The 11,079-nt window shown below is 39.5% G+C and overlaps 1 protein-coding gene across 1 annotated transcript in view; it reads right to left on the reverse strand.

Annotated features, from left to right (window-relative positions):
• The window catches only part of LOC131885363 (uncharacterized), a 12,288-nt gene extending 5,139 nt beyond the window's left edge, over positions 1 to 7,149 (reverse strand). Inside the window, exons 1-11 of the mRNA XM_059233395.1 lie at positions 6,760 to 7,149; positions 6,281 to 6,529; positions 5,970 to 6,218; positions 5,039 to 5,293; positions 4,112 to 4,360; positions 3,787 to 4,041; positions 3,528 to 3,725; positions 3,188 to 3,461; positions 2,549 to 2,634; positions 1,880 to 2,211; positions 1,617 to 1,801 (exon numbers count right to left, since the gene is read on the reverse strand). Of these exons, the coding sequence (XP_059089378.1) occupies positions 1,617 to 1,801; positions 1,880 to 2,211; positions 2,549 to 2,634; positions 3,188 to 3,461; positions 3,528 to 3,725; positions 3,787 to 4,041; positions 4,112 to 4,360; positions 5,039 to 5,293; positions 5,970 to 6,218; positions 6,281 to 6,529; positions 6,760 to 7,057 (2,630 nt within the window). The 5' untranslated portion in view covers positions 7,058 to 7,149. The remainder of the gene's footprint in view (positions 1 to 1,616; positions 1,802 to 1,879; positions 2,212 to 2,548; positions 2,635 to 3,187; positions 3,462 to 3,527; positions 3,726 to 3,786; positions 4,042 to 4,111; positions 4,361 to 5,038; positions 5,294 to 5,969; positions 6,219 to 6,280; positions 6,530 to 6,759) is intronic.
• Positions 7,150 to 11,079: the final 3,930 nt, after the last annotated feature.

Raw genomic sequence — 11,079 nt, forward strand, 5'->3', positions numbered from 1 at the left:
AGATATTGGGCGGAACTGCGACGGGGTTATCACGAGACTCCGATTCGGACATTTTAATGAGCGGATCCACTCAGGCACTCACTTACTACCGCGGAGCATAATAACTAATAAGGTAAAGAGAGTAAATTTCCAACAACATATTTTGCGTTAACACTAGATATTAAACTACTGTACTTTTATCTTGAAATTTACCAATCATGATGAAATATCTAATGGTGATAGCATTTAATTTAGTGACATACTCTCGATCGCCGTAGTCATATTTTCTATATAATATCGCATCAATCAGAGATGAAACATTCAATTTTTCCCTTACGTCAAACACAGAACGATAGTTTCCTGACTGTTCAATCTCAATTCATAATCTCCAAAAATCTCTTTTCCTTCGATTGGTTGTAAAGCCTTCGAAATGAATTGAATGGGTTAGGTCTTTAAAAGCAGAAACTTTGAAAGCAAAGGGCAAAAATTGCAATTGCAGACCAAATCGGTGTTCATGACAGTTTTGATAGAGCAGCATGGTAACAATACTGTTAGAGTCTGAAAGCTCAATCGAAACTCACTCGAATATGCAACGTACAAAATATTCGCAATGTTTAGAGGGATCTAGATACGTTGCACTACTGGGCTACGTTGAATGGGATGACATTTAGTACCTAAAGATCATTTCATGAGTTCAACGTTTCAGTTTTGCTGAATCTGCGACCTTCTACATTATTAATAGGAAGGCTCTAACTCGAGTGCAAATAAGGCAAAGACCTTGTGATAGTGATCGATAACAAGTTGCTTGCGTGACTAAAAAGGCCTCCAAGGTTGTGGGTTTGATCAGACGGCATTTTACCACTCGGAACTTATCGACAATGATAAAAATGTTCCATAAGTACGTAGGACCAATCCTGGAATATGGATATCCAGTTTGGTCCCCGCCCTTGAAGAAGGATAAAGTAAAGCCTTAAGTCTGTCTTGCGGCGTTTCAGACGAGGCTTGCCTGGAGTTCATGATATCTCATACTAAAAAAGGCTCTCACTTTTGGGTTGAGACTCCATAGAGGCCCGTGGACTAAAAGTGAACTTTTGCTGACGTACGTGCTCCTAAATGGCCTTGTGAACTCCAATTTGTGTGAAGAATATGAGAAACCTTTTTACTACCCAAAAGAAAACAGTGCCCGAGAAACCAGGGCCTCTCAAATGCAGATGGTTTGGGCCCCCTTAACCTGGTCTAAGGCTAGAGGAAACTCTCTCTTAGTTCAGTTGGCAAACAAACGGAACACGTTGCCACTAAAATTACGATCATCAGGGTCCCTCGAGTAATTCAGACAAGATATTCGAGACCTCCGTCCTGATGCTTTGAGACAATCTCACCCAAAGCAGGTTTTGTCCTTTCATTCCCCTTTTTTCTCATGCAAAGGTAAATTAGTGTCAAGTTTTCAACCTCTAAATAGAAAAATGTTAGCATAAGATTAGGAGCGTTTGTTCAAGTATGTGGCACTACCTTATGCCAACTTCGCAACTAAATATAAAAAAGCAGGTTGTCTTGGTTTTTGACGAGATTAATATTAAGTATTTAAGTTTGATTATTAAGTTAGATTATAAGATAGATTAGGGTTAAAACCAACTCACCTATTCTGCTCGATTAATTGAAATTGGCTGGTCGAAAAACGGCCATTGTCTTCAATTTTTTCATTCCAACCTCCAACAGGAAACCTTGCCGGTTTGACATGGTTCACGATGGGTTTCCACATTTGAGATAGATTTGTGCAAATGGGTATATTACGGAGAGGGATCATGACATTTCCCGGTTGTTTCTGAAAAGACACGTCCATGCTCGAACAGGCCTTTAATGTATGCATAGGTATAGGCAAACATTCAACCATTCATCTTACAAAACCAGGTAGTTTAATGGAATAACTGTCCAAGCTTGGGGTCCAGTGGTTCCATTTAAGCACAGTGTCAGTTTTATGTGCCCCATTTCCAAAACCGATTGCAAGAAAAACGTCATATACGTTCAACACAGCAAAGCTATTCTGTGACCCAAAGTGAGATACAGTCATGGACAGCTCCAGAATTTCCTTCATCTCTACATCTGAGTTTGGATCGACGGAGTACACCTTATTGGAATACTCGCCCAGATCACTTTCTCCGCCCGCAATAAGAAATAAGTCAGGAACCAAGCCTCCATTTCCTGGTATAAGACCACAGGCCATATGTCGTAACCCTGAAAAAGCCACCCATGCAAGATACATTGATCATAAAGTCAAACTTGGGTAAGATTATTATCATTTTTGTCGATTTGGTAGAGAATTCGAAAAAAATAGAAGATCAAGCTTTGGTTTCAATATCTTCATTTTGCATCTAAAAAAACACAGCTAAAAAAACACAGCTTGCGTACCATTTTAGATCGAGGGTTGTGATGAAATGATGAAATTGTCATGTTGTTCATGGTTCCCTTAACTTAACGACTATTTTTAGATCAAAGTTTGAAACCTCTTTCTGCCGTTTGCTTATCAAGCACAACAAATATTTTACAATTGCTTAAGAAAAAAACATTTTACCTTGTGGCAATCTAAAATTAGTATAGCTCCACGAATCCGCCGCTATATCATATACCTGCACGGCAGATGAGAAGAGGAGGGAGTTTCTGAAAAAAGTCCAAGAGAGAGTTAGTGAACCTCGCATAAGAGAAGGTTACTGAGTTTACGGAAAAACCATGACTTTCAGGGTTGCCCCAAAAGGAACAGACAACCGATGAATAAGCTTTCGATTTTGTCACCCACATTCGCCATTTTTTATTTTTTTGCAGGTAGTATGTATCTATTTCGGTCTCAATAACTAAAATAAGAGTATTGATTAGATGGGGTGTTTTAAACAGGCAACTACTTTATAGCTTTCACCATTTCGGCATTTCTCTTTTTAGCCATTTAGCAATATCTGTGTAATGTTTTTACATTATCTTTTCTACATATTTCTACGATTTGACCTGACCAAGAGCTACAATGAAGATATTACTTTATTATTAAAGTAATACTTAGTCGAGATTCATGTTGTCAGATTCGAGGGAAAAATGTCTTCCGCTGAAGATGAAAATCTCGCCAATCATCAATCTGAACTTAAAAACCATATATAACAGAAAGTAAGTAAGTGAAAAAATGAAATGAAAGCTGTAATGGCATTAAACAGCCAAATACTCGAACCTAGAGCCACCAAATGTATAAATGCGATCTTGATACAAAATTCCACAATGTGCGTAAAATCCTGTGTACTCATACGCTCCTCCATTGGTCCACGATGTTGAATTCAAATCAAGAAAACGCATATTTCCTATGGTTGATCCACTACTGCGGCCTCCTGCCGCATACAATTTCCCTTGGTGATACAACATTGGAAACATCATCTGATTATTCATCATGGCGGGAAGTGGGATCCACGCCCTTGGAAAAACTTTGAATCGCCATTGATAACATTTATCTGTGGGAGAGTATCATAATTAGTGAGTACAATCCGTCAAGCCTCTCTGTGACGCATAAATCATACCTTGTTCTCCACCATTAACGTCAGAAGTGCCTCCACAAACGAAAATTGAATCCTCCCCATACGCATATCCCATGGCACGCAATGGATAAGGTAGATCAAGTAAACTATGATTACATTGCCCATTACAGCCTTCAAAAATGGAAGATGTTTTTTCATCCCCGTCTCCTTTACTCCCACCGTGACTGAGATATAGCTGAGCTAAAATAATGCAACAACAAACGATGACATTTGATCATTATTCTTCTCCTACAATTCTTACTATTTTTTTCCATTATCAGCGCGTTCTCTGTTCCAAAAAACAAACTCGAGTTGACAAATGGATCCCCCAGATAACATTCATTCTCGTGAACCACAAAAGAATGGCAAGGCCCGTCATCGAAATGGCATCTCAGGAGGCATTCATCGGCATTTTGGGGTGTTGGATAGTAGAGTACGACTTTCTTGTACATCTGACTAGCCCAATCAGAGGTTAGCCTGGATTTGAAGTATCTTTGCAAGTATAAGGCTAGAGATTCTGGTAAAGAAAGGAGATGTCATTGTGTCTAAGGTCAATATGGCGCATTGAGTAACTTGATAGTATATACTAGCAATGTAAACGTTGAATATGTCATCGATCGTTTGAGCATATTCATAATGACTTGTCGCTCCCAGGTAGCAAATAGACTCGTCGTAAACGAATAATGAACATTCCTTCTGGAGGTCCATGATGAGGCAACGAAGTGCACAAGCGCCAATAGTTGAGTTTGTTATAATTTGAGTATGCATTCTGATCCTCCAAGTATGGTGATGCATTGGAATTGAATAGAATTCCAATAAAGACGCATTCGAAACAGCTGAAAATGTTTTTTTGGACAACTATCATGGTTTGCTTGATTTTATTGTTTTAATCCAGGAATGGTGATTGGCAAAATGCCTCATAAAGTTCATAACTTATAATGTAAGAAGATAATAATCGCTATGATTATTTACTTGAATCAATTTTTTGAGCCTTCTGGAATTTGTACCCGGAATGGGATTGCATTTTGGTCTAGAGCTAGGGGTAATTTTACTTTGAAAGTAACAAATGAAATAGTGTTTTTCTGATTTACACGAGATGCGGAAAAAACGTTATGGGGTAACATTTTGGGTGATGGCACTTTTGACGTAACAGAGTGAGTTCTTTTGGTGACAAAATTACTCAAAATCCAAGTCAAGTTTCAAAAGTTGCAAAATATTACCAATATAAAAGAACCGGTTGCTTTCATACAAAAAATGAAGTGAATCTGGTAAAGATATTGGCCTGATTTAGTGAAGAGAATTATTCAAGAAATTTCACTCCTGGGAGAGCGGATATGTATTATAAATGCCATCATAAAGTCTATACTTGCATGAAATTCCGTGGAATCATCCAGCTCAAAAAATTGAGTATTCAAATTTGAAAAAATGCTGGCCAAAGTCATGAGTTTTCTTCTTATTGTCAAATGAATTTGAATGATGATTTAACCAGTTGAAGAGGGAGTATATTTACTTACGAAGATGTATATGAATCGTTTCAAGGCTTGCGGAATTTTCAATGCTTGGGTGTGTCCCATCCATGTTGCCCAGATAACAAATGCCACCAGTTAAGAAGAAGAAATGGCAAGCGGGTTCCGTTTGAAAAGCGCAAAAAAAATCACAACTTTGCAGGAAATCATCAGCATTGTATGATTTGATGATAAACGGAGCATAATTGGTACTGTAAATGTTCCTTTCAAACGCAATCTCGTAGTTCGTATTTTCAATTCCCTCTGAAAATAATCAATAATATACCAACATGGACGTACTGATGAGAATTAACGGGCATCCAGCAAGGCTTGAAACTTTTTTTGGAATGGTCTCTAGTCGATACGACCAAGTCAACAACCTCATGGAGGCATGGTAATTAGTTGCTGTCACATGTCCGAGGCCGTAAAGAGACTTGCCACGTACTCTAAGAGCGGTTGTGCTTGTTAACGAGGATTTGCGTTTACATTTCCGTGTGTTTCAACAACTTGGGACCAATCTACTTGATGACCTTGAAGATTATGGACACAGTCACTCTCTTCTTTGAAAAGTGACTCAGTTCCATCTTTGATTGGACTTCAATAGTCCTCCAGTCATCTTGAGGATTTAATCTGACTTGCCTATCATTTAAGCCTTGACCACGCTCAAATTGTTGACCGGTCAGATTGCCGCTCTAATTCACAGAGAGTTTGTTGATGTCCTGCTGAACATGGTAAACACGGGGTATCCCTTTGTCTCTTAGTTAATAGAATTTTCATAAATCATCAAATTAAACTAAACTTGGCCTCAACTGAAAGCTAGAGAACTGTGCCTTCAAAGTTGTGCAGAAAATATTAACCATGGAAACATTCCAGACAAGTATGATCATACTTTAAGAGAGCTATCAGGACTTTACAAACGCCCATATTCCAGATATCTTACTTTTAGTCAACCATACTTTTTGTGTTGGTGCCATCGAAGAATTATTAACCATTTGACTCTCTTGTTCTGTTGATCCCAAGTAACAAATTGATCCGGTGTAGACCATAAATTGGCAGGGTGATCTTTCTAGGAAACACCAAAGCTCACAACGTTCCCTGAGATCACAAATACTTGAATAGTAAATGTGATGCATCCAAGTTGAACTAGAGTCGTTCAAAAATACCATAGGACCCGCCTCAATGGTGAATCCTACATTAAAAAAATGATGGCAATAAGATGGTTGTTGTTGTTTGAAAACTCTTTAGAAGTACCTGTGTCCACGTACACGCCTTCAGTGGGAATTTCTTTAATTTGTATTGAGCTGTTGAAGAACGTTCCGTTCCCTAAGTGACACAAACTGCCTTCTTTAACATAAAGTTGGCAATTGAAGTCAGTTGCGCATTCGACATTGCAATCAAACATTGAGGTAGTTGGAATAGATGCATAAACTCTTGCCATCCAATGATTGACGATCGGATCAATGAGGTGCAAGAACACGCTCAATATTGATGAAATTATTTCTGAAATGAAGAATCAATTCGACTACATGTTTTGTTTTCCTTCATGAAATCCTACAATATGTTGAATGCAAACACAAAAGATAGCTTCTGCTTTTTAGGGCCACAATAGGTAAAAGAGTGTTGGATGACAAAAATGATTTGAAAGAGATGCTTTAAAATAAGAAATTTGAGCCCTCTGTTTCTTTTATCTAGAAAAAGGAGAAAGCAATCACTACGATTATCCCAGTCACCTTGGTTGATGTACATGGATTGATCTTTCGTCTGAGGTGATGAAATCTCAGAAAACTGAGACATTGGATCGGTCAGATAGCAAACGGAATCGATCCAAATGATCCCAACACATGATTTTGATTCGACTTCGCAAAGAGCTGCACATTCCAATTTTGAATCCACTTTGAAAGACAATTCTTTGTAGACGGTTTGTGGCCATTTTTCCTCTCTGAAGATTTGTCTTTGAAAGGTAGATAAGTTTAGTTCGATTTGAATGATGAAGAACGCAAGAAAAGCGATGTTGAATAGAACTCTCATTTTCTCGGCTAACTCCAAATCGTTCACTTTTGTCCTTTCGCGAGAGCAGTCGCACGTTTCGCTGTTGGTCTGCGTGTGTTGTGCGGTTTTGTGTAAGTGGTCGCTTGGGTGCTTAAGGTGAAACACTTTGCTTTTTAGCTTTCTCTTCTTCCTATCTCTAGTATTGTAGTCCTATATATTCTCTTTATATATTTATATTGCTTTCACTTTTTTCGTCTTTCTATGTTTTTACTCCAAATTTAGGGGCTTTCATGTTTGTTTGCTTTGGCTTGGTATTTCACGGGTTTTTCTAACCGCTACAGGGAATGTAATCCTCAGTACTATTAAAATGAAAGGTTATGATTCGTCTATATATTACCTTTCAATCTTTATATGATATTTGGTCCACCAACGAATTTGAGTTGGCAGACAGAGCTAGTCCTTGAATGTAGAGTTGATCTGGAATGCTATCTAAAAATTTGTCCAAGTCTGACTTGAAAGATGCTACCGGATCAACAAGGCCTACGTATTCTCTACGAATATTAGAGGGAAGGTAATTAAACAATGAAGGAGCCCGAGAAAGAAGAGAAGTGGACTTCATTGTTCGAACTAGCCTGGAATCTCGAGGTCTTGAAGGTGCTCTCAAAACGCACATAAAACTTCCATCGTCACTACTATTGACCCTAAAACCTGGATTGGGACAAAGCTCTTGAATGCTTTTAAAAACGCACAGAATAAGATACCTTTCGAACTTTCTCTGAATACTGTACAGTCCCAACCTGTCTAACCTCTCCCGATAAGAGAGCTCTCTCATTTCTGTGATGTTCCTAGTGAAACATCTTTAGGCTTGTTCAACCTTTTGGAAACCTACTGAACTCATTGGAGCCCAAATGGGAGAAGCATATTCAAGATGTTGCTGAACAATCGACTTGTACAGAGTCAGCATCGTGATACTACCTCTGGACTTAAACGTTCGATATATCCAACCACATGTCTGAAAAGCTTTACCAACTTTCAACTGGATATGTTCATCGAAATTTCCATTATCTTGGAGGACTACACCTAAATCCTTCATGGATGAGACCTGCTCATTGTCCGTACCTTCATCATCTAATAGTGGAGTGTCTAATGGCGTCGACCCAAAGGTCATTGAGCGGAGTTTCATTCCATTCAGTGCCATGTTACTCGCAGCAACCCAAGAGTAGATTTGGTCTAGGACCTCCGGAATTCTGACCATTCCTTCCAACTACCAATTTTGTATCATCAGCATAAGAAGAGATACTGACATTACTACTACCAAGCTTCTGAAGCGGAGCAATGAAGATGATGAAAAGGAGAGGACCCAAAATGGAGCCCTGAGGGACACCCGATTTGAAATCATGTTTGTCACTAAGGGATCCCTCAACCTTAACCAATTGCTTCCTACCAGAAATGAAACTTTTTAAACAATTGAGAACCTTGCCTTGGATCCCAATCTCATGGAGCCTGTTAACTAGAAGGCCATGATCTACCTTGTCAAAGGCCTTGGCAAAGTCAAGATAAACTACATCGACTGATTCATGGCTCTCCAGTCCCTCAATAACCTGCTCTATATGCTCAATCAGTTGGGTAACCGTGCTAAAATGTGCTCGGAACCCATGCTGGCTAGGAGGAAGGACTTCATGGATATCAAGAAATTCAACAAGTTTGAACTTTATGATCTTTTAAAACACCTTCGCAATATTCGAAGTGAGAGAAATTGGCCTATAGTTATTGGGAAGCGTCTTATCTCCCCCTTTAAAAATTGGAACAACATGAGCTACCTTCAGAGAAGAGGGGAACTTGCCCTAGTCCAAGATGCAACGCATCAAGTACGAGAAAATAGGAGCAAGAACCTGTGAGCATCTCATCAGAAACTGAGATGTCACCCCATCAGGGCCAGGGGAGCTCGAGAGTCTCAAATCCCTGATGTCCTCTAAAGCATCCTGATCTGTGACCAAGAGATCATCTAAATGCTCAACTTGGCAAGCCTTGCCAGTCCCAACAAACTCATCAATAGAGCAATGAACTGTTGCTCCTAAACTCATTGGAGTTGAAAACACACTAGAGAACTGATCTCCAAGTATGTTGGCCATAGACTCCACATTGTCTGTGGCTTCCCCATTGACCCCAAAAGGCCCTACAGGGTGTTTGATCTCTCTCTTAGAGTTTGCATAAGAGAAAAATGCCTTCGGATTCGACCTGACCTCCTGAACTACTCTACTTTCCTTGTTCAACTGATCTGTCTCAATGGAGGCCTTAATTCTACCTTGGATTAAATCCAACTTTCTTTGAATGCTGGCCACAAGTACTGGATTCATATTGCTCTGGAGCCTTTTTGCTAGTTTGCAACTCTTTTTGAACAAATTCTTCCTATACTTCGGAATTTTAGAATGTGCCCCGCCCTGTGAAACACATTCAGAGATTGCTAGACTGGAACAAACGTCCTCAAAAACTAGAATCATTTTGTCTAAGGCTACATCTATGGACGATTCCTTTTTCAGCATTGAAATAAGATCAAGCTCCCCTAACCTTTCTATAATCAACGGCCAATGTTCATATTTGAATTTGAACTTAGCCAGACCGACCTTTTTGTCCGGTCTTACTCTAGAGCACGCCGGCTTTTGAGTAATGGTCGACCCTATCTCGAGAACATGATGATCTGACAGATTACTAGGCGTCACATGGACATACTGGATCAGATCAGGGTCATAGGAAAAAACAAGTAGAGAACGCTATTTTCTTTAGTGGCTACACCAACATGCTGGGAGAAATTGCGCAAGATCGCAAACTCCTCCAGCTTTTCGAATGACTGAGATGTCCATTTCGAAATGGGAATGTACCCATCGGGACTAGCCTCCCACTTGACAACACTAGCTGGAAAATTGAGGCTCCCAACAACGAAAACCTTCAAGCAAACTCCTCGATCCAACTCACTTCCTGTGAATTTGAGAGCTGACAAGAACGAGCTAATCGAACAAGAGGGGGGCCTATATATTGTTACAATGGACATATCAAGACCTTGGAGGTTACAAACTAACACCTCTAATTCTCCATTAGACATGTGAACATGGCTAATGTGCAGGTCATTTCTACCATATTGTAATGTTTCCCGATCTTGACTCCTTCCAAGATCGAACATATGGCGACACTTTAAAAAAAAATACTTGTAAGAAAAGTACTGAAACACTGAAGCACTTAGTATCTCAATGCACACATTTATTGAACAGCTTTGTACATGGTGAAGTCTTAAACAGAACTTAACTTTAGGGTCATCGGCAAGGGTTTTTAGTAACTACAGGCCGATTTCTCTCACTTCGAATATTGCGAAGGTGTTTGAGAAGATCATGAAGTCCAAACTTATTGAATTTCTTCAAGTCAATTCCTCAAGCCTTCCTCCTAGCCAGCATGGGTTCCGAGCACATTTTAGCACGGTTGCCCAACTGATTGAGCATATAGAGCAGGTTATTGAGGGACTGAAAAGGCACGAGTCTGTTGATGTTGTCTATTTTGATTTTGCCAAGGCCTTTGATAAAGTTGATCATGGCCTTCTGTTGAATAGACTTCATGAAATTGGGATCCAAGGCAAGGTTCTCAATTGTATAAGAAGCTTCATTCATGATACGAAGCAAGTTGTTAAGGTCGAGGGATCCCTTAGTGCCATACATGATGTCAAGTCATGTGTTCCCCAGGGCTCCATCTTAGGGCTCCTCATGTTTACAATATTCATTACCCCCATTCAAAAGCTTAGTAGGTATTACTGCCAGTCTCTCTTCTTATGCTGACGATACAAAGTTAGTTTCGGGTAGGAATGGCCAAGATTCCACTTGCCTGGCAAAAGACTTGAATCGAATCTACTCATGGGTAACTGAGAGTAATATGACCCTCAACGGGATGAAATTCCGCTCAATGACCTTGGGGTCAACTCCTCTGAATAATCCACTCATAGAACATGGAGGTAAAGATATTGAGCAGGTCTCATCTATGAAAGATTTAGATGTAGTTCTCGAAAATAATGGAAAGTT

Source organism: Tigriopus californicus, chromosome 1, assembly GCF_007210705.1.
Source record: "Tigriopus californicus strain San Diego chromosome 1, Tcal_SD_v2.1, whole genome shotgun sequence".
Lineage (NCBI taxonomy): Eukaryota > Metazoa > Arthropoda > Copepoda > Harpacticoida > Harpacticidae > Tigriopus > Tigriopus californicus.